We start from the raw sequence: 23687 nt of genomic DNA, 5'->3' as shown, positions 1-23687 counted from the left end.
GCAGCAGCTACTCTTCCTGGGGTTTATTAGGATCCTCATTAACTGTTGCCATAGCAGCAGCTACTCTTCCTGGGGTTTATTAGGATCCTCATTAACTGTTGCCATAGCAGCAGCTACTCTTCCTGGGGTTTATTAGGATCCTCATTAACTGTTGTCATAGCAGCAGCTACTCTTCCTGGGGTTTATTAGGATCCTCATTAACTGTTGCCATAGCAGCAGCTACACTTCCTGGGCTCCACACAGAACATAGAACATGACATAATACAGAACATTAATAGACAAGAACAGCTCAAGGACTGAACTGTACAAAAAGGACCCGGTGACAGTTACCCACACCTGAGTATAGGTCCCTATGCCTCAGAGTTAATTAGGTCTGATAGAGGAGAGGTGTTGTGATGTGTTTTATTCATTTTTTAAAGCTCATTTAGCTGTTTGCTTGAGAAATGTGAGATGGAATGGAGTTCCATGCATTCATGGCTCCATATAATCCTGTGTGTTTCCTTGAATTTGTTCTGGATTTGGGGACTGTGAAGGGTGGCCTGTCTGGTGGCCTGTCTGGTGGCCTGTCTGGTGACCTGTCTGGTGACCTGTCTGGTGGCCTGTCTGGTGGCCTGTCTGGTGGCCTGTCTGTTGGCCTGTCTGTTGGCCTGTCTGTTGTCCTGTCTGTTGGCCTGTCTATTGGCCTGTCCTGGTTGGCCTGTCTGTGGCCTGTCTGTTGGCCTGTCCATTGGCCTGTCTGTTGTTGGCCTGGTCTGTCTGTCCCTGTCTGTTGGCCTGTCTGTTGGCCTGTCTGTTGGCCTGTCTGTTGGCCTGTCTGGTGCCTGTCCTGTCTGGTGGCCTGTCTGGTGGCCTGTCTGTTGGCCTGTCTGTCTGTGGCCTGTCCTGTGTCTGTGGCCTGTCTGTTGGCCTGTCTGTGGCCTGTCTGGGCCTGTCTGTTGGCCTGTCTGTTGGCCTGTCTGTTGGCCTGTCTGTTGGCCTGTCTGTTGGCCTGCTACTGTTGGCCTGTCCTGTTGGCCTGTCTGTTGGCCTGTCTGTTGGCCTGTTGGCCTGTCTGGCCTGGCCTGTCTGTCCTGTCTGTGGCCTGTCTGTTGGTCTGTCTGTTGGCCTGTCTGGTGGCCTGTCTGTTGGCCTGTCTGTTGGCCTGTCTGTTGGCCTGTCTGTGGCCTGGCCTGTCCATTGGCCTGTCTGTTGTGTCTGTTGGCCTGTCTGTTGGCCTGTCTGTTGGCCTGTCTGTTGGCCTGTCTGTTGGCCTGTCTGTTGGCCTGTCTGTTGGCCTGTCTGTTGGCCTGTCTGTTGGCCTGTCTGTTGGCCTGTCTGTTGGCCTGTCTGGTGGCCTGTCTGTTGGCCCTGTTGGCCTGTCTGTTGGCCTGTCTGTTGGCCTGTCTGTTGGCCTGTCCTGTCTGTTGGCCTGTCTGTTGGCCTGTCTGTTGGCCTGTCTGTTGGCGTCTGTTGGCCTGTCTGTTGGCCTGTCTGTTGGCCTGTCCTGTCTGGCCTGTCTGTTGGCCTGTCTGTTGGCCTGTCTGTTGGCCTGTCTGTTGTTGCCTGTCCTGTCTGGCCTGTCTGTTGGTCTGTCCATTGGCCTGTCTGGCCTGTCTGTTGGCCTGTCTGTTGGCCTGTCTGTTGGCCTGTCTGTCTGTGGCCTGTCTGTTGGCCTGTCTGTTGGCCTGTCTGTTGGCCTGTCTGTTGGCCTGTCTGTTGGCCTGTCTGTTGGCCTGTCTGTGGCCTGTCTGTTGGCCTGTCTGTTGGCCTGTCTGTTGGCCTGTCTGGCCTGTGGGCCTGTCTGTTGGCCTGTCTGTCTGTCTGCCTGTCTGTTGGCCTGTCTGTCTGTGGCCTGTCTGTTGGCCTGTCTGTTGGCCTGTCTGTTGGCCTGTCTGTTGGCCTGTCTGTTGGCCTGTACTGGTGGGCCTGTCTGTTGGCCTGTCTTGGCCTGTCTGTTGGCCTGTCTGTTGGCCTGTCTGTTGTCTGCCTGTCTGTTCTGGCCTGTCTGTGGCCTGTCTGTTGGCCTGTCTGGCCTGTCTGTTGGCCTGTCTGTGGCCTGTCTGTTGGCCTGTCCTGGGTGGCCTGTCTGTTGGCCTGTCTGTTGTTGAGAGGCTGACATGCATACTGCTGACATTAGTTCTCTGTGTCCATCAAAGGGCAAGAGCTGATTCTCTGTTCTGGGCCAGCTGCAGCTTTTCCAGGTCCTTCTTTGCAGCACTTGGCCAATATCACCCGGCAATAGTCAAGATGAGATAAAACTAGAGCCTACAGAACTTGTTTGGTTGACTGTGGTGTTAAAAATGCTGAGCATCTCTTTAAACCGACATCTCTGTGTTTGACCTCTCTAACAGTGTTATAATCTGTGTGTTTGAGCTCTCTATCAGTGTTTTAATCTGTGTGTTTGACCTCTCAATGAACTAACAGTGTTATAATCTGTGTGTTTGACCTCTCAATGAACTAACAGTGTTCTTTGGCCTCTGTTGGCCTGTTTTGGCACAATCTGATGTTTGACCTCTCTAACAGTGTTTTAATCTGTGTGTTTGACCTCTCTATGTTATAATCTGGTGTTTGACCTGTTTTAATCTGTTATAATGTTATAATCTGTGTGTTTGACCTCTCTAACAGTGTTATAATCTGTGTGTTTGACCTCTCAATGAACTAACAGTGTTATAATCTGTGTGTTTGACCTCTCTAACAGTGTTTTAATCTGTGTGTTTCACCTCTCTATGAACTAACAGTGTTATAATCTGTGTGTTTGACCTCTCTAACAGTGTTTTAATCTGTGTGTTTGACCTCTCTATGAACTAACAGTGTTATAATCTGTGTGTTTGACCTCTCTAACAGTGTTATAATCTGTGTGTTTGACCTCTCTAACAGTGTTTTAATCTGTGTGTTTGACCTCTCTATGAACTAACAGTGTTATAATCTATGTGTTTGACCTCTCTATGAACTAACAGTGTTATAATCTGTGTGTTTGACCTCTCTAACAGTGTTTTAATCTGTGTGTTTGACCTCTCTATGAACTAACAGTGTTATAATCTGTGTGTTTGACCTCTCTAACAGTGTTTTAATCTGTGTGTTTGACCTCTCTATGAACTAACAGTGTTTTAATCTGTGTGTTTGACCTCTCTATGAACTAACAGTGTTATAATCTATGTGTTTGACCTCTCTATGAACTAACATTGTTTTAATCTGTGTGTTTGACCTCTCTATGAACTAACAGTGTTATGATCTCTGTGTTTGACCTCTCTAACAGTGTTTTAATCTGTGTGTTTGACCTCTCTATGAACTAACAGTGTTTTAATCTGTGTGTTTGACCTCTCTATGAACTAACAGTGTTATAATCTATGTGTTTGACCTCTCTATGAACTAACATTGTTTTAATCTGTGTGTTTGACCTCTCTATGAACTAACAGTGTTATAATCTGTGTGTTTGACCCATGGGACCTCCTGTCTCTCCTGTCTCTCCCCTGTCTCTCCTGTCTCCCCTGTCTCCCCTGTCTCTCTCCTGTCTTCTCCTGTCTCTCCTGTCTCCCCTGTCTCTCAGTGTCTCCTGTCTCTTTGTCTCTCCTGTCTCCTAACAGTGTCTCTCCTGTCTCTCTCCTGTCTCTCCTCCTGTCTCTCCTGTCTCTCTCCTGTCTCTCTCCTGTCTCTCCTGTCTCTCTCCTGTCTCTCTCCTGTCTCTCTGTGTGTCTGACCTGTCTCTCTCCTGTCTCTCTCCTGTCTCTCTGTCTCTGTCTCTCTGTCTCTCCTGTCTCTCTCCTGTCTCTCCTGTGTCTCTCCTGTCTCTGTCTCTGTCTCTCTCCTGTCTCTCTCCTGTCTCTCTCCTGTCTCTCTCCCTGTCTCTCCTGTCCTCCTGTCTCTCTGTCTCTCCTGTCTCTGTCTCTCCTGTCTCTCTCCTGTCTCTCTCCTGTCTCTCTCCTGTCTCTCTCTGTCTCTCCCTGTCTCTCCTGTCTCTCCCTGTCTCTCCTGTCTCTCCTGTCTCTCCTGTCTCTCCTGTCTCTCTGTCCTCCTGTCTCTCTCCTGTCTCTCCCTGTCTCTCCTGTCTCTCCCTGTCTCTCCCTGTCTCTCCTGTCTCTGTCTGTCTCTCCCTGTCTCTCCTGTCCTGTCTGTCTCCTGTCTCTCTCTGTCTCTCCCTGTCTCTCCTGTCTCTCCTGTCTCTCTCCTGTCTCTCTCTGTCTCTCTGTCTCTCCTGTCTCTCCTGTCTCCCTGTCTCTCCTGTCTCTCCTGTCTGTCTCTCCTGTCTCTCTCCTGTCTCTCTCCTGTCTCTCCTGTCTCTCTGTCTCTCCTGTCTCTCTCCTGTCTCTCTCCTGTCTCTCCCTGTCTCTCCTGTCTCTGTCTCTCCTGTCTCTCCTGTCTCTCTCCTGTGTCTCTCCTGTCTCTCCTGTCTCTCTCCTCTGTCTCTCCTGTCTCTGTCTCTGTCTCTCCTGTCTCTCCTGTCTCTCCTGTCTCTCCCTGTCTCTCCTGTCTCTCCCTGTCTCTCCTGTCTCTCCTGTCTCTCTCTGTCTCTCCTGTCTCTCTCTGTCTCTCTCCTGTCTCTCTCCTGTCTCTCTGTCTCCCTGTCTCTCCTGTCTCTCTGTCTCTCCTGTCTCTCTGTCTCTCCTGTCTCTCCTGTCTCTCCTGTCTCTGTCTCCCTGTCTCTCTCCTGTCTCTCCTGTCTCTGTCTCTCCTGTCTCTCCTGTCTCTCTCTGTCTCTCCCTGTCTCTCCTGTCTCTCCCTGTCTCTCCTGTCTCTCTCCCTGTCTCTCCTGTCTCTCCCTGTCTCTCTCCTGTCTCTCCCTGTCTCTCCTGTCTCTCCCTGTCTCTCCCTGTCTCTCCTCCTCTCTCTCCTGTCTCTCCTGTCTCTCCCTGTCTCTCCTGTCTCTCCTGTCTCTCTCCTGTCTCCTGTCTCTCCTGTCTCTCCTGTCTCTCCTGTCTCTCCTGTCTCTCCCTGTCTCTCTCTCTGTGTCTCTCCTGTCTCTCCTGTCTCTCCTGTCTCTCCTGTCTCTCTCTGTCTCTCCTGTCTCTGTCTCCTGTCTCTCTCCCTGTCTCCTGTCTCTCCTGTCTCTCCTGTCTCTCCTGTCTCTCTCCTGTCTCTCCTGTCTCTCCTGTCTCTCCTGTCTCTGTCTCTCCTGTCTCTCCCTGTCTCTGTCTCTCCTGTCTCTCCTGTCTCTCCTGTCTCTCTCCTGTCTCTCCTGTCTCCCTGTCTCTCCTGTCTCTCCTGTCTCTCCCTGTCTCTCCTGTCTCTCTGTCTCTCCTGTCTCTCCTGTCTCTCTGACTGTCTCTCCTGTCTCTCCCTGTCTCTCCTGTCTGTCCTGTCTCTCTCTCTCCTGTCTCTCCCTGTCTCTCCTGTCTCTCCTGTCTCTCCTGTCTCTCCCTGTCTCTCTCTGTCTCTCTGTCTCTCCTGTCTCTCCTGTAACTCTGTCTGTCTCTCCTGTCTCTCCTGTCTCTCCCTGTCTCTCCTGTCTCTCCTGTCTGTCTCTCTCCTGTCTCTCTCCTGTCTCTCCTGTCTCTCCCTGTCTCTCCTGTCTCTCCTGTCTCCTGTCTCTCCTGTCTCTCCTGTCTCTCCTGTCTCCCTGTCTCTCCTGTCTCTCTGTGTCTCTCCTGTCTCTCCTGTCTCTCCTGTCTCTCCCCCTGTCTCTCCTGTCTCTCCCATGTCTCTCCTGTCTCTCCTGTCTCTCCTGTCTCTCCTGTCTCTCCTGTCTCCAGTGTCTCTCCTGTCTCTCCTGTCTCTCCTGTCTCTCCTGTCTCTCCTGTCTCTCCCTGTCTCTCCTGTCTCTCTCCTGTCTCTCCTGTCTCTCCTGTGTCATAATGTCTCTCCTGTCTCTCCTGTCTCTCCCTGTCTCTCTCAGTCTCTCCAGTCTCTCAGTCTGTAGTCTCTCCTGTCTCTCCCATCTCCTGTCTCTCCTGTCTCTCCCTGTCTCTCTCCTGTCTCTCCAGTCTCTCCTGTCTCTCCTGTCTCAGTGTCTCTCAGTGTCTCTCCTGTCTCTCTCCAGTCTCTCCTGTCTCTCCTGTCTCTCCTGTCTCTCCTGTCTCTCCTGTCTCCCCAGTGTCTCTCCTGTGTCTGGCCTGTCTCTCATCATGTCTCTCCTGTCTCTCCTGTCTGTCTTAGTCTCTCTCCCTGTCTCTCTCCTGTCATCTCCAGTCTCTCCTGTCTCTCCTGTCTCTCCTGTCTCTCCTGTGTCAGTCTAACCTGTCTCTCTCCTGTCTCTCCCTGTCTCTCCAGTCTCTCCTGTCATCCTGTCTCTCCTGTCTCTCTGTGTCTCTCTCCAGTCTCTCCTGTCAGTCTCTCCTCCCAGAGTCTCTCTCCTGTCTCTCTCATCATCTCCTGTCTCTCTATGGTCTCTCTGTCTCTCCCCAGTGTCTCTCTCCTGTCTCTCCCCTGTCTCTCCCAGTCTCTCTCCTGTCTCATGAATCAGTCTGTCCTGTCTCTCTCCTGTCTCTCCAGTCTCTCTAGTCATCATGAATCAGTCTCTCCTGTCTCTCCAGTCTCCCTGTCTCTATGAATCAGTTGTAGTCTGTCTCTCCTGTCTCTCCAGTCTCTCCTGTCTCCATGAATCAGTGTCTCTCTGTCATCATGTCTCAGTTGTAGTCTATGTCTGTTGTCTCTCCAGTCATCTAGCATCATGAATCAGTTGTCTCTATGTCTGTTCCAGTCTCTAGCATCATGTCTCTCTTGTCTCTCCTGTCTGTCCTGCATCTAGCATCATGAATCAGTTGTCTCTATGTCTGTTCCTGCATCTGCATCATGAATCAGTTGTAGTCTCCTGTCTGTCTCCCCAGCATCTGTCTCTCCTGTCTGTCATCTCCTGAATCTCCTGTCTGTCCCTGTCTTCCTGTCTCCTGTCTCTCCTGTCTCTCTCCTGTCTCTCCTGTCTCAGCTCTCTGTCTCTCCTGTCTCTCCCTGTCTCTCCTGCTCTCATGTCTCTCCTGTCTCTCCTGTCTCTCCTGTCTCTCTGTCTCTCCCTGTCTCTCTCCTGTCTCTCCTGTCTCTCTCCTCTCTCTCCTGTCTCTCCTGTCTCTCCTGTCTCTCTCCTGTCTCTCCTGTCTCTCCTGTCTCTCTCCTGTCTCTCCTGTCTGTCTCTCTCCTGTCTCTCCTGTCTCTCCTGTCATCATGTCAGTGTCTCTCCTATGTCTCTCCCTGTCTCTCTCATCATGTCTCTCTTGTCTCTCCTGTCTCTCTCCTGTCTCTCCTGTCCTGTCTCTCTGTCTCTCTCCTGTCTCTCTGTCTCTCTCCTGTCTCTCTCCTGTCTCATCATGTCTCTCAGTTGTCTCTCCTGTCTCTCCATCTCTCATCATGTCTCTCTCTTGTCTCTCTCCTGTCTCTCCAGCCTGTCTCCCTGTCTCCCCTGTCTCTCTCCTGTCTCTCTCCTGTCTCTCTGTCTCTCCTCTGTCTCTCTCCTGTCTCTCTCCTGTCTCTCTCCTGTCTCTCTCCTGTCTCTCTCCTGTCTCTCCTGTCTCTCTCCTGTCTCTCTCTGTCTCTCTCCTGTCTCTCCTGTCTCTGTCTCTCCTGTCTCTCTCTGTCTCTCTCCTGTCTCTCTCCTGTCTCTCTCCTGTCTCTCTCCTGTCTCTCCTGTCTCTCCTGTCTCTCTCTGTCTCTCTCCTGTCTCTCCCTGTCTCCTCCTGTCTCTCCTGTCTCTCCTGTCTCTCTAGTGTCTCTCTGTCTGACTCTCCTGTCTCTCTCCTGTCTCTCCTGTCTCTCTCCTGTCTCTCCTGTCTCTCCCTGTCTCTCTAGTCTCTCCTGTCTCTCCTGTCTCTCTCTGTCTCTCCTGTCTCTCCTGTCATCCTGTCTCTCCTGTCTCTCTCTGTCTCTCTCCTGTCTCTCTCCTGTCTCTCCTGTCTCTCCTGTCTCTCCTGTCTCTCCTGTCCATCTCTCCTGTCTCTCCCTGTCTCTCTCCTGTCTCTCTGTCCTGTCTCTCCTGTCTCTCTGTGTCTCTCCTGTCTCCCTGTCTCTCCTGTCTCTCCCTGTCTCTCCTGTCTGTCTCTCCTGTCTCTCCTGTCTCTCTGTGTCTCTCCTGTCTCTCCTGTCTCTCCTGTCTCCCTGTCTCCCTGTCTCTCCAGTCTCCCTGTCTCTCCTGTCTCCCAGTCTCTCCTGTCTCCCCTGTCTCTCCTGTCTCCCCTGTCTCTCCTGGCTACTGACTGTGAATGAGGGTGTTTACATAAGAGAGCAACTACTGTGACATAATGAGAGTTAGGGCCTGAGGGGAGATTCTGCTGTTTGGCCACAGATGTACTGGAGCTACTGTACACACACACACACACACACACACACACACACACACACTCTGTACACACACACACAGGATTGACGTAACGGCCTCACAATAGAAGTGGGTCAATGTGTTCATTCTAACGAATGACATCTTCCCTGATTACCGCTGGCTCTCCCATTCCCAGAAAGGGTGTGTGTTTGCCTGGGGCAGAACACCAGAGAAGGGCCACTTATCAGGAAGTTAAGAAGGCATCACGGAGCACTATGCCCTAACGACTAGGAACACGCACACAGAGGTCACACAAGGCAAAAGACATGGGTCTGAAATAAATATTTGTTTTCATATTCCGGCATGAATCAGTTGTAGTCTATGACTGTTATTAGCATCTAGCATCATGAATCAGTTGTAGTCTATGTCTGTTAGCAGCATCTAGCATCTAGCATCATGAATCAGTTGTAGTCTATGTCTGTTAGCAGCATCTAGCATCATGAATCAGTTGTAGTCTATGTCTGTTAGCAGCATCTAGCATCTAGCATCATGAATCAGTTGTAGTCTATGGCTGTTAGCAGCATCTAGCATCATGAATCAGTTGTAGTCTATGTCTGTTAGCAGCATCTAGCATCATGAATCAGTTGTAGTCTATGTCTGTTAGCAGCATCTAGCATCATGAATCAGTTGTAGTCTATGTCTGTTAGCAGCATCTAGCATCATGAATCAGTTGTAGTCTATGGCTGTTAGCAGCATCTAGCATCATGAATCAGTTGTAGTCTATGTCTGTTAGCAGCATCTAGCATCATGAATCAGTTGTAGTCTATGTCTGTTAGCAGCATCTAGCATCATGAATCAGTTGTAGTCTATGTCTGTTAGCAGCATCTAGCATCATGAATCAGTTGTAGTCTATGTCTGTTAGCAGCATCTAGCATCATGAATCAGTTGTAGTCTATGACTGTTAGCAGCATCTAGCATCATGAATCAGTTGTAGTCTATGTCTGTTAGCAGCATCTAGCATCATGAATCAGTTGTAGTCTATGGCTGTTAGCAGCATCTAGCATCATGAATCAGTTGTAGTCTATGGCTGTTAGCAGCATCTAGCATCATGAATCAGTTGTAGTCTATGTCTGTTAGCAGCATCTAGCATCATGAATCAGTTGTAGTCTATGTCTGCTAGCAGCATCTAGCATCATGAATCAGTTGTAGTCTATGTCTGTTAGCAGCATCTAGCATCTAGCATCATGAATCAGTTGTAGTCTAGGCTGTTAGCAGCATCTAGCATCATGAATCAGTTGTAGTCTGTCTGTTAGTCAGGAATGTTATGTCTGTTGGCAGCATCTAGCATCATGAATCAGTTGTGACTATGTTCTGTGTAGTTATATCTAGGCATCATGTCAGTTGTAGTGACTGTTAGCAGCATCTAGCATCATGAATCAGTTGTAGTCTAGGCTGTTATGTCATCTAGCATCATGAATCAGTGACTAGTCTATGGCTGTCTGTCTAGCATGCCTCATGCTAGCAGTTTGTCCTGAAACAATCTTATGTCAGGGTGACTGTTCTCTGTAGTTCTCCCAAAGCGGCACCCTATTCCTAGTTCTTTATAGTTACAGCAGGCTACTTTTGACCAGGACCCATTCTCTGTAGTGCACTATACAGGGAATAGTGTGCCATTTGGGACAGAGGCTGTTCTCTGGCTTCCCTCATTGTTTCCCTCTTTTAAGGACAAAGTGCTGTTCTCAAAGCGTCTCTCAGGGTGACTAGTTCTGTTTATTCCAGGCCTGACCAGGGTGACTAGTTCTCTGTGTCATAGTGTGTGTGTGTGTCAGGGTGACTGATTCTCTTAGTTATAGCAGGCCTGTGTCAGGGTGACTAGTTCTCTGTAGTTATAGCAGGCCTTATGTCAGGGTGACTAGTTCTCTGTAGTTATAGCAGGCCTCATGTCAGGGTGACTAGTTCTCTGTAGTTATAGCAGGCCTCTTATGTCAGGGTGACTAGTTCTCTGTAGTCTCTTGTCAGGGTGACTAGTTCTCTGTAGTTATACGTGCCTGGTGTGTGTGTGTGTGTGTGTGTGTGTGCCTGTTCTTGTTTTGTTACCAAAACAGCCAGTACAACCCAGGGCAAGCCTGACCTTATGTCAGGGTGACTAGTTCTCTGTAGTTATAGCAGGTCTTATGTCAGGGTGACTAGTTCTCTGTAGTTACAGCGGGCCTGACCTTATGTCAGGGTGACTAGTTCTCTGTAGTTATAGCGGGCCTGACCTTATGTCAGGGTGACTAGTTCTCTGTAGTTACAGCAGGCCTGACCTTATGTCAGGGTGACTAGTTCTCTGTAGTTATAGCAGGCCTCATGTCAGGGTGACTAGTTCTCTGTAGTCATAGCAGGCCTCATGTCAGGGTGACTAGTTCTCTGGTGACTAGTTCTCTCTGTAGTTATAGCAGGCCTCATGTCAGGGTGACTAGTTCTCTGTAGTTATAGCAGGCCTCATGTCAGGGTGACTAGTTCTCTGTAGTTATAGCAGGCCTCATGTCAGGGTGACTAGTTCTCTGTAGTTATAGCAGGCTTATGTCAGGGTGACTAGTTCTCTGTAGTTATAGCAGGCCTCATGTCAGGGTGACTAGTTCTCTGTAGTTATAGCAGGCCTCATGTCAGGGTGACTAGTTCTCTGTAGTTATAGCAGGTCTTATGTCAGGGTGACTAGTTCTCTGTAGTTATAGCAGGCCTCATGTCAGGGTGACTAGTTCTCTGTAGTTATAGCAGGCCTTATGTCAGGGTGACTAGTTCTCTGTAGTTATAGCAGGTCTTATGTCAGGGTGACTAGTTCTCTGTAGTTATAGCAGGCCTCATGTCAGGGTGACTAGTTCTCTGTAGTCATAGCAGGCCTCATGTCAGGGTGACTAGTTTTCTGTAGTTATAGCATGGCTAGTTCTCTGTAGTTATAGCATGTCAGGGTGACTAGTTCTCTGTAGTTATAGCAGGCCTCATGTCAGGGTGACTAGTTCTCTGTAGTTATAGCAGGTCTTATGTCAGGGTGACTAGTTCTCTGTAGTTATAGCAGGCCTCATGTCAGGGTGACTAGTTCTCTGTAGTTATAGCAGGTCTTATGTCAGGGTGACTAGTTCTCTGTAGTTATAGCAGGTCTTATGTCAGGGTGACTAGTTCTCTGTAGTTATAGCAGGTCTTATGTCAGGGTGACTAGTTCTCTGTAGTTATAGCAGGCCTTATGTCAGGGTGACTAGTTCTCTGTAGTTATAGCAGGCCTCATGTCAGGGTGACTAGTTCTCTGTAGTTATAGCAGGTCTTATGTCAGGGTGACTAGTTCTCTGTAGTTATAGCAGGCCTCATGTCAGGGTGACTAGTTCTCTGTAGTTATAGCAGGTCTTATGTCAGGGTGACTAGTTCTCTGTAGTTATAGCAGGCCTCATGTCAGGGTGACTAGTTCTCTGTAGTTATAGCAGGTCTTATGTCAGGGTGACTAGTTCTCTGTAGTTATAGCAGGTCTTATGTCAGGGTGACTAGTTCTCTGTAGTTATAGCAGGCCTTATGTCAGGGTGACTAGTTCTCTGTAGTTATAGCAGGTCTTATGTCAGGGTGACTAGTTCTCTGTAGTTACAGCAGGTCTGACCTTATGTCAGGGTGACTAGTTCTCTGTAGTTATAGCAGGTCTTATGTCAGGGTGACTAGTTCTCTGTAGTTATAGCAGGCCTGATGTCAGGGTGACTAGTTCTCTGTAGTCATAGCAGGCCTCATGTCAGGGTGACTAGTTCTCTGTAGTCATAGCAGGCCTCATGTCAGGGTGACTAGTTCTCTGTAGTTATAGCAGGTCTTATGTCAGGGTGACTAGTTCTCTGTAGTTATAGCAGGCCTCATGTCAGGGTGACTAGTTCTCTGTAGTTATAGCAGGCCTCATGTCAGGGTGACTAGTTCTCTGTAGTTATAGCAGGTCTTATGTCAGGGTGACTAGTTCTCTGTAGTTATAGCAGGCCTCATGTCAGGGTGACTAGTTCTCTGTAGTTATAGCAGGTCTTATGTCAGGGTGACTAGTTCTCTGTAGTTATAGCAGGCCTTATGTCAGGGTGACTAGTTCTCTGTAGTTATAGCAGGTCTTATGTCAGAGTGACTAGTTCTCTGTAATTACAGCAGGTCTGACCTTATGTCAGGGTGACTAGTTCTCTGTACTTACAGCAGGAACACATAAACATTATTCAGACATTTCCAGCTTGTTGGCTTTTACTGTCATTGTTCCGAAGCAATAACACTTATGATGTGGGCGGGGCTGGAGCCACGGGGCTGTATGGAGGACAGAGTTACCCTGAGTCCCAAATGACACTCTATTTCCCTATGTAGTGCACTACTTCTGTCTACAGTAGTGGACTATAGGGAATAGGGTTCCATTTGTGTCACAGACATAGCGTGTCACAGCAGCATGACAGAACAAAAGTCCATAGTTCAGTATGTTTCTATAGCCACCACTCTCCTCTCTCCTCCTTTCCAGAACCAGAGGGCCCTCGTTACAGGCTTTGTGTGGGTTTCACTAACTGTTCTCCAGAACCAGAGGGCCCTCGTTACAGGCTTTGTGTGGGTTTCACTAACTGTTCTCCAGAACCAGAGGGTTGTAGTTACAGGCTTTGTGTGGGTTTCACTAACTGTTCTCCAGAACCAGAGGGTTGTAGTTACAGGCTTTGTGTGGGTTTCACTAACTGTTCTCCAGAACCAGAGGGCCGTAGTTACAGGCTTTGTGTGGGTTTCACTAACTGTTCTCCAGAACCAGAGGGTTGTAGTTACAGGCTTTGTGTGGGTTTCACTAACTGTTCTCCAGAACCAGAGGGTTGTAGTTTCAGGCTTTGTGTGGGTTTGTCCGGCTTTATGGGTGTCTCTGACCATGTGGGTGTGTCTGACCATGTGGGTGTGTTTGGCCATGTGGGTGTGTTTGGCCATGTGGGTGTGTCTGCCCATGTGGGTGTGTTTGACCATGTGGGTGTGTCTGGTGATGTGCGTGTGACCATGTGGGTGTGTCTGGCCATGTAGGTGTATCTGGCCATGTGGGTATGTCTGACATGTGGGTGTGTCTGCCCATGTGGATGTGTCTGCCCATGTGGGTGTGTCTGCCCATGTGGATGTGTCTGTTTGTAGCCAGTCTGTAGCCACAGCTCAGGAGAAACTTGTCAGAACTCAGAACTAATTACTGGGTATCCCGTGTCACCAACCACCATTTTGTGAAAGCACATTGGGTTAAGGACTGAGTTGGACATAGTCATTCATGCTAGAATCTAGATTATGGATTCCAGGACTGACATTTTTTTCTGCGTGAACTATCCGGCTAAATACAGATAGCCCAAGTGTCCTTAACAGATAGCTAGAGTACTGTTAGTGTATTCTAATGTTGTTGTCATCGCTATACTGTATGTTCAGAGAAACCATTCTGATTACAGTACTTGTAATGAACACGATGGGAGACAGAGAACTGGTTTCAAGCGCAGTGCGCAGCTGGTGTTTATTAGCAAAGGAGGAGGCAGGTAGCTGGGTCCAGAAGCAGGCAGAAGGTCATACACAGGAGGAGGCAGGTAGCTGGGTCCAGGGGCAGGCAGAAGGTCATACACAGGAGGAGGCAGGTAGCTGGGTCCAGGGGCAGGCAGAAGGTCATACACAGGAGGAGGCAGGTAGCTGGGTCCAGGGGCAGGCAGAAGGTCATACACAGGAGGAGGCAGCTGGGTCCAGGGGCAGGCAGAAGGTCATACACAGGAGGAGGCAGGTAGCTGGGTCCAGGGGCAGGCAGAAGGTCATACACAGGAGGAGGCAGGTAGCTGGGTCCAGGGGCAGGCAGAAGGTCATACACAGGAGGAGGCAGGTAGCTGGGTCCAGGGGCAGGCAGAAGGTCATACACAGGAGGAGGCAGGTAGCTGGGTCCAGGGGCAGGCAGAAGGTCACACACAGGAGGAGGCACAGGAGGAGGCAGGTAGCTGGGTCCAGGGGCAGGCAGAAGGTCATACACAGGAGGAGGAAGGTAGCTGGGTCCAGGGGCAGGCAGAAGGTCATACACAGGAGGAGGCAGGTAGCTGGGTCCAGAAGCAGGCAGAAGGTCATACACAGGAGGAGGCAGGTAGCTGGGTCCAGAAGCAGGCAGAAGGCCATACACAGGAGGAGGCAGGTAGCTGGGTCCAGGGGCAGGTAGCTGGGTCCAGGGTCAGGCAGAAGGTCATACACAGGAGGAGGCAGGTAGCTGGGTCCAGGGGCTCCTCTCCACTGTGTGGGTTTCACTAACTGTTCTCCAGAACCAGAGGGCCGTAGTTACAGGCTTTGTGTGGGTTTCACTAACTGTTCTCCAGAACCAGAGGGCCCTCGTTACAGGCTTTGTGTGGGTTTCACTCACTGTTCTCCAGAACCACAGGGCCCTCGTTACAGGCTTTGTGTGGGTTTCACTAACTGTTCTCCAGAACCAGAGGGCCCTCGTTACAGGCTTTGTGTGGGTTTCACTAACTGTTCTCCAGAACCAGAGGGTCGTAGTTTCAGGCTTTGTGTGGGTTTCTACCTGATGTCTGTTGAGTCATGATATCCCAGCAGTCTCCTCTCCACTGTGTTGGTACCTGATGTCTGTTGAGTCATGATATCCCAGCAGTCTCCTCTGCACTGTGTTGATACCTGATGTCTGTTGAGTCATGATATCCCAGCAGTCTCCTCTCCACTGTGTTGATACCTGATGTCTGTTGAGTCATGATATCCCAGCAGTCTCCTCTCCACTGTGTTGGTACCTGATGTCTGTTGAGTCATGATATCCCAGCAGTCTCCTCTGCACTGTGTTGATACCTGATGTCTGTTGAGTCATGATATCCTAGCAGTCTCCTCTCCACTGTGTTGATACCTGATGTCTGTTGAGTCATGATATCCCAGCAGTCTCCTCTCCACTGTGTTGATACCTGATGTCTGTTGAGTCATGATATCCCAGCAGTCTCCTCTCCACTGTGTTGATACCTGATGTCTGTTGAGTCATGATATCCCAGCAGTCTCCTCTCCACTGTGTTGATACCTGATGTCTGTTGAGTCATGATATCCCAGCAGTCTCCTCTGCACTGTGTTGATACCTGATGTCTGTTGAGTCATGATATCCCAGCAGTCTCCTCTCCACTGTGTTGATACCTGATGTCTGTTGAGTCATGATATCCCAGCAGTCTCCTCTCCACTGTGTTGATACCTGATGTCTGTTGAGTCATGATATCCCAGCAGTCTCCTCTCCACTGTGTTGATACCTGATGTCTGTTGAGTCATGATATCCCAGCAGTCTCCTCTCCACTGTGTTGATACCTGATGTCTGTTGAGTCATGATATCCCAGCAGTCTCCTCTCCACTGTGTTGATACCTGATGTCTGTTGAGTCATGATATCCCAGCAGTCTCCTCTCCACTGTGTTGATACCTGATGTCTGTTGAGTCATGATATCCCAGCAGTCTCCTCTCCACTGTGTTGATACTTGATGTCTGTTGAGTCATGATATCCCAGCAGTCTCCTCTCCACTGTGTTGATACCTGATGTCTGTTGAGTCATGATATCCCAGCAGTCTCCTCTCCACTGTGTTGATACCTGATGTCTGTTGAGTCATGATACCCCAGCAGCCTCCTCTCCACTGACAGCTCCCAGATCCAGTCACCTCTGAAAAGCTGTTAAATATTGAAGCACTGTGATACTTTACCCTCTGCTGCTTTGTAACTGGGGCTGCTTCCCAAACGGCACTCTATTCCCTATATGGTGCACTACTGTTGACCACGGGCAAATAGGGCTAGTTGTTGCGCTATGTAGGGAATAGAGTGTTGTTTGGGAAGCAGCCCTTGAGGTCACATGAACAGATGTAGTTTGTAATTCAGCTCATCTCAACAGTAAATCCACAGCAGGCTCTTTGTGTTGCTAGGATCAGTCAGGTAGGAGGATAAAGACAGTGTCAGTAGGTAGAGTTAGTCAGGTAGGAGGATAAAGACAGTGTCTGTAGGTAGAGTTAGTCAGGTAGGAGGAGAAAGACAGTGTCTGTAGGTAGAGTTAGTCAGGTAGGAGGGGAAAGACAGTGTCTGTAGGTAGAGTTAGTCAGGTAGGAGGAGAAAGACAGTGTCAGTAGGTAGAGTTAGTCAGGTAGGAGGGGAAAGACAGTGTCTGTAGGTAGAGTTAGTCAGGTAGGAGGAGAAAGACCGTGTCTGTAGGTAGAGTTAGTCTGGTAGGAGGAGAAAGACAGTGTCAGTAGGTAGAGTTAGTCAGGTAGGAGGGGAAAGACAGTGTCTGTAGGTAGAGTTAGTCAGGTAGGAGGAGAAAGACAGTGTCTGTAGGTAGAGTTAGTCAGGTAGGAGGAGAAAGACAGTGTCTGTAGGTAGAGTTAGTCAGGTAGGAGGGGAAAGACAGTGTCTGTAGGTAGAGTTAGTCAGGTAGGATGATAAAGACAGTGTCTGTTGGTTTGAGTTGGTAGAGTTAGTCAGGTAGGATGATAAAGACAGTGTCTGTTGGTTTGAGTTGGTAGAGTTAGTCAGGTAGGAGGAGAAAGACAGTGTCAGTAGGTAGAGTTAGTCAGGTAGGAGGAGAAAGACAGTGTCAGTAGGTAGAGTTAGTCAGGTAGGAGGAGAAAGACAGTGTCTGTAGGTAGAGTTAGTCAGGTAGGATGATAAAGACAGTGTCTGTTGGTTTGAGTTGGTAGAGTTAGTCAGGTAGGATGATAAAGACAGTGTCAGTAGGTAGAGTTAGTCAGGTAGGAGGATAAAGACAGTGTCAGTAGGTAGAGTTAGTCAGGTAGGAGGAGAAAGACCGTGTCAGTAGGAGGAGAAAGACCGTGTCAGTAGGTAGAGTTAGTCAGGTAGGATGATAAAGACAGTGTCAGTAGGTAGAGTTAGTCAGGTAGGAGGAGAAAGACCGTGTCAGTAGGTAGAGTTAGTCAGGTAGGAGGAGAAAGACCGTGTCTGTAGGTAGAGTTAGTCAGGTAGGAGGAGAAAGACCGTGTCAGTAGGTAGAGTTAGTCAGGTAGGAGGAGAAAGACCGTGTCTGTAGGTAGAGTTAGTCAGGTAGGAGGAGAAAGACAGTGTCAGTAGGTAGCATGAGTAGGTAGAGTTAGTCAGTGTGGCAGAGTACTACTGTGTATTACCAACCTTCTGTTTGGTTCGATCTCAAATGAACGTCATTGTCTTGGGAGTGCTACTGGGCGGTAGTCATTTAGACAGGTGACCTTGGCTCTCTTGCGCACAGGGACTATGGTGGTCTGCTTGAAACATGTAGATATTAAAGACTGGGTCGGTAAGAGGTTGAAAATGTCAGAGTACGTGTCCTGGTTATCCGTCTGGCCCTGCGGCCTTGTGAATGTTGACCTGTTTAAAGGTCTTACTCACATCGACAGGTTAGAGTGTTGGAATATCAGGTATGACTGTAGTGACCTGTTGTACTCTTATAATCTCAACCCGGCACAGTCAGAAGAGGACTGGCCACCCCTCAGAGCCTGGTACCTCTCTAGGTTTCTTCCTAGGTTCCTACCTTTCTAGGGAGTTTTTCCTAGCCACATTGCTTCTACATCTGCATTGCTTGCTGTTTGGGGTTTTATGCTGGGTTTCTGTACAGCACTTTGTGCCATCAGCTGATGTAAAAAGGGCTTTATAAATTTGATTGATTGTTGTGACGTCATGTAAAAGTATATTCGTTGTACCAAATCATTTCTTTCACTTCAGTCCTCGGGGACAGAATATGAATATATGAACTAGGAACCAAAATAATGAAGGTATTTGTTCCTAGTCTGTTATTCTTAGGGTAGCACTCTAAGGACAATATGCCAGTCGTGTTTTATTTTTGATCATTTAAAGGCTGTATTATCACCTGGTGGAAAGGAGATGATTTACTTTATGGCTGTATCCTAAATGGCACTCTATCCACGTATGGAGTGGGATACTTTGGGCCCTGGTCTACATAGAGCAGGACACGTATGGAGTGGAATACTTTGGGCCCTGGTCTACATAGAGCAGGACACGTATAGAGTGGGATACTTTGGGCCCTGGTCTACATAGAGCTGGATGGAGTGGAATAATTTGGGCCCTGGTCTACATAGAGCAGGACACTTATGGAGTGGAATACTTTGGGCCCTGGTCTACATAGAGCAGGACACTTATGGAGTGAGATACTTTGGGCCCTGGTGTACATAGAGCAGGACACGTATGGAGTGGAATACTTTGGGCCCTGGTCTACATAGAGCAGGACACGTATGGAGTGGAATACTTTGGGCCCTGGTCTACATAGAGCTGGATGGAGTGGGATACTTTGGGCCCTGGTCTACATAGAGCAGTACACGTATGGAGTGGGATACTTTGGGCCCTGGTCTACATAGAGCAGGACACTTATGGAGTGGGATACTTTGGGCCCTGGTCTACATAGACCAGGACACTTATGGAGTGGAATACTTTGGGCCCTGGTCTACATAGAGCAGGACACTTATGGAGTGGAATGGAGTGGGGGAGGGTGGAGTGTATAGTGGAGGGGGAGGGTGGAATGGAGGGTGGAGTGTATAGTGGAGGGAGAGGGTGGAATGGAGGGTGGAGTGTATAGTGGAGGGGGAGGGTGGAGTGGGAGTGTATGTGGAGGGCGAGGGTGGAGGGAGGGTGGAGTGTAGGGTGGAGTGTATAGTGGAGGGGAGGGTGGAGTGTATAGTGGAGGGGGGAGGGTGGAGTGTATAGTGGAGGGGGAGGGTGGAGTGTATAGTGGAGGGAGTGTATAGTGGAGGGGAGGGTGGAGGGTGGAGTGTATAGTGGAGGGGGAGGGTGGAGTGTGTGGAGTGTATAGTGGAGGGGGGAGGGTGGGTGTGGAGTGTATAGTGGAGGGGGAGGGTGGAGTGTGGGAGTGTATAGTGGAGGGGAGGGTGGGTGTATAGTGGAGGGGTGGAGGGGGAGGGTGGAGTGTATAGTGGGGGGGGGGGTGGAGTGTATAGTGGAGGGGAGGGTGGAGGTGGAGTGTATAGTGGAGGGGGAGGGTGGAGTGTATAGTGGAGGGAGGGGGTGGAGTGTATAGTGGAGGGGGAGGGTGGAGTGTATAGTGGAGGGGTGGAGTGTGGAGTGTATAGTGGAGGGGAGGGTGGAGGGGAGGGTGGAGTGTATAGTGGAGGGGAGTGTAGTGGAGGTATGTAGTGGAGGGGGGGTGGAGGTATAGTGGAGGGGGGGTGGGTGGAGTGGAGGGGGTGGGGTGGATAGTGGAGGGGGAGGGTGGAGGGTGGGGAGGGTGGAGGGTGGAGTGTATAGTGGAGGGGGAGGGTGGAGGGTGGAGTGTATAGTGGAGGGGGAGGGTGGAGGGTGGAGTGTATAGTGGAGGCAGTAGTTTCTACTGTACTGTGTCAGTTGATAAGAGCATGGCAGAACAGGAACCAGGAGTGCTGGTTCAGAGATCATTATCATGTGCGTTTCCAGGAGCCATTTCTATCGAACTGCACATAAGGCTGCCGTTGAAAACCTCTACTGGAGACGGTTTTGAAACTGCTATGGAAAGGTTTATTATGGGAAGGTTTATTATGGAAAGGTTTATTATGGGAAGGTTTATTATGGAAAGGTTTATTATGGGAAGGTTTATTATGGGAAGGTTTATTATGGGAAGGTTTATTATGGGAAGGTTTATTATGGGAAGGTTTATTATGGGAAGGTTTATTATGGGAAGGTTTATTATGGAAAGGTTTATTATGGGTTTATTATGGGAAAGGTTTATTATGGGAAGGTTTATTATGGAAAGGTTTATTATGGGGTTTATTATGGGAAGGTTTATTATGGGGTTTATTATGGGAAGGTTTATTATGGAAAGGTTTATTATGGGGTTTATTATGGGGTTTATTATGGGAAGGTTTATTATGGGAAGGTTTATTATGGGAAGGTTTATTATTGGAAGGTTTATTATGGGAAGGGATATTATGGGAAGGTTTATTATGGGGTTTATTATGGGAAGGGTTATTATGGGGTTTATTATGGGGGTTTATTATGGGAAGGTTTATTATGGGAAGGTTTATTATGGGAAGGTTTATTATGGGGTTTATTATGGGGTTTATTATGGTTTATTATGGGGTTTTATTATGGGAAGGTTTATTATGGGAAGGTTTATTATGGGAAGGTTTATTATGGGAAGGTTTATTATGGGAAGGTTTATTATGGTTTATTATGGGAAGGTTTATTATGGGGGTTTATTATGGGGTTTATTATGGGAAGGTTTATTATGGGAAGGTTTATTATGGGAAGGTTTATTATGGGAAGGTTTATTATGGGAAGGTTTATTATGGGAAGGTTTATTATGGGAAGGTTTATTATGGGAAGGTTTATTATGGGAAGGTTTATTATGGAAAGGTTTATTATGGGAAGGTTTATTATGGGGTTTATTATGGGGTTTATTATGGGAAGGTTTATTATGGGAGGTTTATTATGGGAAAGTTTATTATGGGAAGGTTTATTATGGGAGGTTTATTATGGGAAGGTTTATTATTATTGTTTAGTTAACTAGTTCACTTGTCCAGGGGGACGTACCATAGGAATGTAACTCTTCTCCCTCCATACAGTATGGTTGACCCATCTCTCTCTCTCTCTCTGTCTCTGTCTCTGTCTCTGTCTCTCTCTCTCTCTCTCTCTGTCTCTCTCTCTCTGTCTCTCTGTCTCTCTGTCTCTCTCTCTGTCTCTCTGTCTCTCTCTCTCTCTCTCTCTCTCTCTCTCTCTGTCTCTCTCTCTCTCTGTTCTCTCTCTCTCTCTCTCTCTCTCTCTCTCTGTCTCTCTGTCTCTCTCTCTCTCTGTCTCTCTCTCTCTCTCTCTCTCTCTCTGTCTCTCTGTCTCTCTCTCTCTCTCTCTCTCTCTCTCTCTGTCTCTCTCTCTCTCTCTCTCTCTCTCTGTCTCTCTCTCTCTGTCTCTCTCTCTCTCTCTCTCTCTCTCTCTGTCTCTGTCTCTGTCTCTCTCTCTCTCTCTCTCTCTGTCTCTGTCTCTGTCTCTGTCTCTCTCTCTCTCTCTCTCTGTCTCTCTCTCTCTGTCTCTCTGAATTCAATTACATTAAACTTAAGGGCTTTATTGGCATTGGAAACATATGTTAACATTGTCAAAGCAAGTGAAGTAGATAATAAACAAAAGTGAAATAAACAATAAAAATGAACAGTAAACTAATTACACTCTCTCTCTCTGTCTCTCTCTCTCTCTGTCTCTCTCTCTCTCTCTCTCTCTCTCTCTATCTTCCAGGAGAGCGTCCCTTCCCCTGCACCTGGACTGACTGCAACAAGAAGTTTGCCCGTTCGGATGAGCTGGCCCGTCACTACCGAACCCACACCGGGGAGAAGAAGTTCAGCTGCCCGCTCTGCGACAAGCGCTTCATGCGTAGCGACCACCTGATGAAGCACGCTCGCCGCCACTCCGAGTTCCAGCCCGCGATGTTGAAGCGGCCGTACGGGTGTGGCGGAGGAATGGGCGGAGGAATGGGCGGAGTAATGGGCGGAGGAATGGGCGGAGGAATGGGCGGAGGGATGGGCGGAGGAATGGGCGTGGTTGGGAGTACTACACGCCCCGGATCCCTCAGCGACTACAACAGCCGCTCCGACTCGTCCAGCCCCACCCTAAGCCCAAGCCCCACCCTCAGCCCAGCTAACTCGCCTTAAAGCCCCGCCAAACAGCACTTTCAGGCTCTGCCTCCAACGCCCTGATTGACCCACCCACCCACTAGACAAGACACACACCCACAGACAGGACAGGACTCTTTCAGTCTGTTTTAGGCCTTTTCCACCACAGGGTTTGGGGTTTCTACATCGGTGCCCTGTGGAATGTCACAGCCCACAACAGCATTGCAATGGAAATAGGCTATTTAAACTTGTTTTTTTTAAAAATCATGATGGTGGTGTTAGACTGGATCCACTCCAGTCACGCTGGAGTCTTTTTACCATGACAGGTGGTGGTAGAAGGTATCCTTTCAAAGAACTTGATGCCTCGTCCCTTGTTCTAACGTCTCACCCTAACCTTGACTTCAATGGGACTACGCCACAACCCCAGCAGCTACTCTGATTCGTTATTTTGTTCAGTAGGGTTCCTCTGATTGGCTCTGGTCCTAATTGGGACCCCGCCCCTCCCCGCCCCTCCTCCTTTCCAATGCTTTGTCTGCTTGCTGCATTGTACTGTCTTCTATATCATGTAGTATACTGCCTATTGGAGATCAATCCTTTCAACAGCAAAGACAACAACAAACAGAATGCCTTTCTGATTACAATATTTCCATAGTATACAAATGTACCGTGTCTCTTTGAGAAGCCTCATTGTCCACATTGTTTAATGTTGTTTCATTTAGGTTGTGATACTTAAAGTTTGCAGAATCAGCCAAGAAAGAACACAGAACGAGATATTCCATATTGTAAATACTACAGGAGGTTACATTTATTTGAAATTGACGAAAGGAGAGATTTCCATCTTCATCCTCAGGATTATAAAAAACACACAGTTTCATTTATTTTATTTTATTTTATTTTTAAACTTGACTGCACAAATAGAAAACATCACTTTATTCTGAAATTCAATGCAGGTTGAATCTTCTGCCCTGCTCAGGGAAGGCCTCTTTTGATAGCTTGGAAGAATGGACACAATGAAGACACGCAGAGACACACACACACACACACACACACACACACACACACACACACACACACACACACACACACACACACACACACACACAAACACAGCAAAATAGCCTTTACACTCAAACAGAATTGCACTCCTCTCCTTGAATAAATTCTGTTTTTTGTTTTTCACACTGAAAGAAACCATGGAAGTAGTCCTTCAGACTAGGTCTTATCTTTGAATGGTGATGACACAAAATAACCAGTGGAAACTAGAGAGAGAGAGAGAGAGAGAGAGAGAGAGAGAGAGAAAACATACTGTTCCCTCTTTCACTTTAATTTGAATCCAGGAGCCCATATCTCTGACTCTTGAATCTCTTACATCAGTGAACCACAGCCACAGTGTGGCAGTGGAAACTAGAGAGAGAGAGATCATCAGCGAACCACAGCCACAGTGAGAGAGAGACAGAGAGAGAGAGAGAGAGAGAGAGAGAGAGATCATCAGCGAACCACAGCCACAGTGAGAGAGAGACAGAGAGAGAGAGATAGAGAGAGAGAGAGAGAGATCATCAGTGAACCACAGCCACAGTGAGAGAGAGACAGAGAGAGAGAGATAGAGAGAGAGATCATCAGTGAACCACAACCACAGTGAGAGACAGAGGGAGAGAGACAGAGAGATCATCAGTGAACCACAGTGTGGCAGTGAGCTGTGTCGGTCAACACGTCAGACTGATTCAAAAGGGGGATGTGAAGATGAGAGCAGAGACGTCTCTGCTTTGTTGCTTCATAACCTCATCTACCAGCTGTCTGAGGGGGGGGGGGATGTCCATGGTAGAGAGAGCCGTCGTCTCTGCTGCGTTGCTTCATAACCTCATCCACGTGGGGGGGGTTAGTTCCCATGATGAGAGCAGAGACGTACACCTACAACTCAACTCTTGTGTGTCATTGCGTCTGGATGCACGTGTTTTTCTTTTACCCG

At 48.5% G+C, this 23687-nt stretch overlaps 1 protein-coding gene and 2 long non-coding RNA genes across 3 annotated transcripts in view; 1 reads left to right on the top strand and 2 right to left on the bottom strand.

Annotated features, from left to right (window-relative positions):
- Positions 1-22798, top strand: part of klf13 (Kruppel-like factor 13) — a 53079-nt gene extending 30281 nt beyond the window's left edge. The window contains exon 2 of the mRNA XM_042318128.1: positions 21348-22798. Within this exon, the coding sequence (XP_042174062.1) occupies positions 21348-21760 (413 nt within the window). The 3' untranslated portion in view covers positions 21761-22798. The remainder of the gene's footprint in view (positions 1-21347) is intronic.
- On the bottom strand, positions 2307-2664 carry LOC121845912. Its single transcript, XR_006082848.1, has 3 exons — positions 2594-2664; positions 2492-2524; positions 2307-2425 (listed from the first exon to the last, which is right to left on the bottom strand). It is a non-coding gene; the product is annotated as an uncharacterized LOC121845912 (long non-coding RNA).
- LOC121845911 lies at positions 2735-3031 on the bottom strand. The gene is made up of 3 exons (XR_006082847.1): positions 2919-3031; positions 2813-2878; positions 2735-2772 (listed from the first exon to the last, which is right to left on the bottom strand). It is a non-coding gene; the product is annotated as an uncharacterized LOC121845911 (long non-coding RNA).
- Positions 22799-23687: the final 889 nt, after the last annotated feature.

Source organism: Oncorhynchus tshawytscha, unplaced genomic scaffold (genome assembly GCF_018296145.1).
Source record: "Oncorhynchus tshawytscha isolate Ot180627B unplaced genomic scaffold, Otsh_v2.0 Un_contig_3335_pilon_pilon, whole genome shotgun sequence".
Classification (NCBI taxonomy): Eukaryota; Metazoa; Chordata; class Actinopteri; order Salmoniformes; family Salmonidae; genus Oncorhynchus; species Oncorhynchus tshawytscha.
The sequence above is the reverse complement of the archived record's forward strand: the minus strand, read 5'-3'. Positions and strand labels throughout refer to the sequence as shown.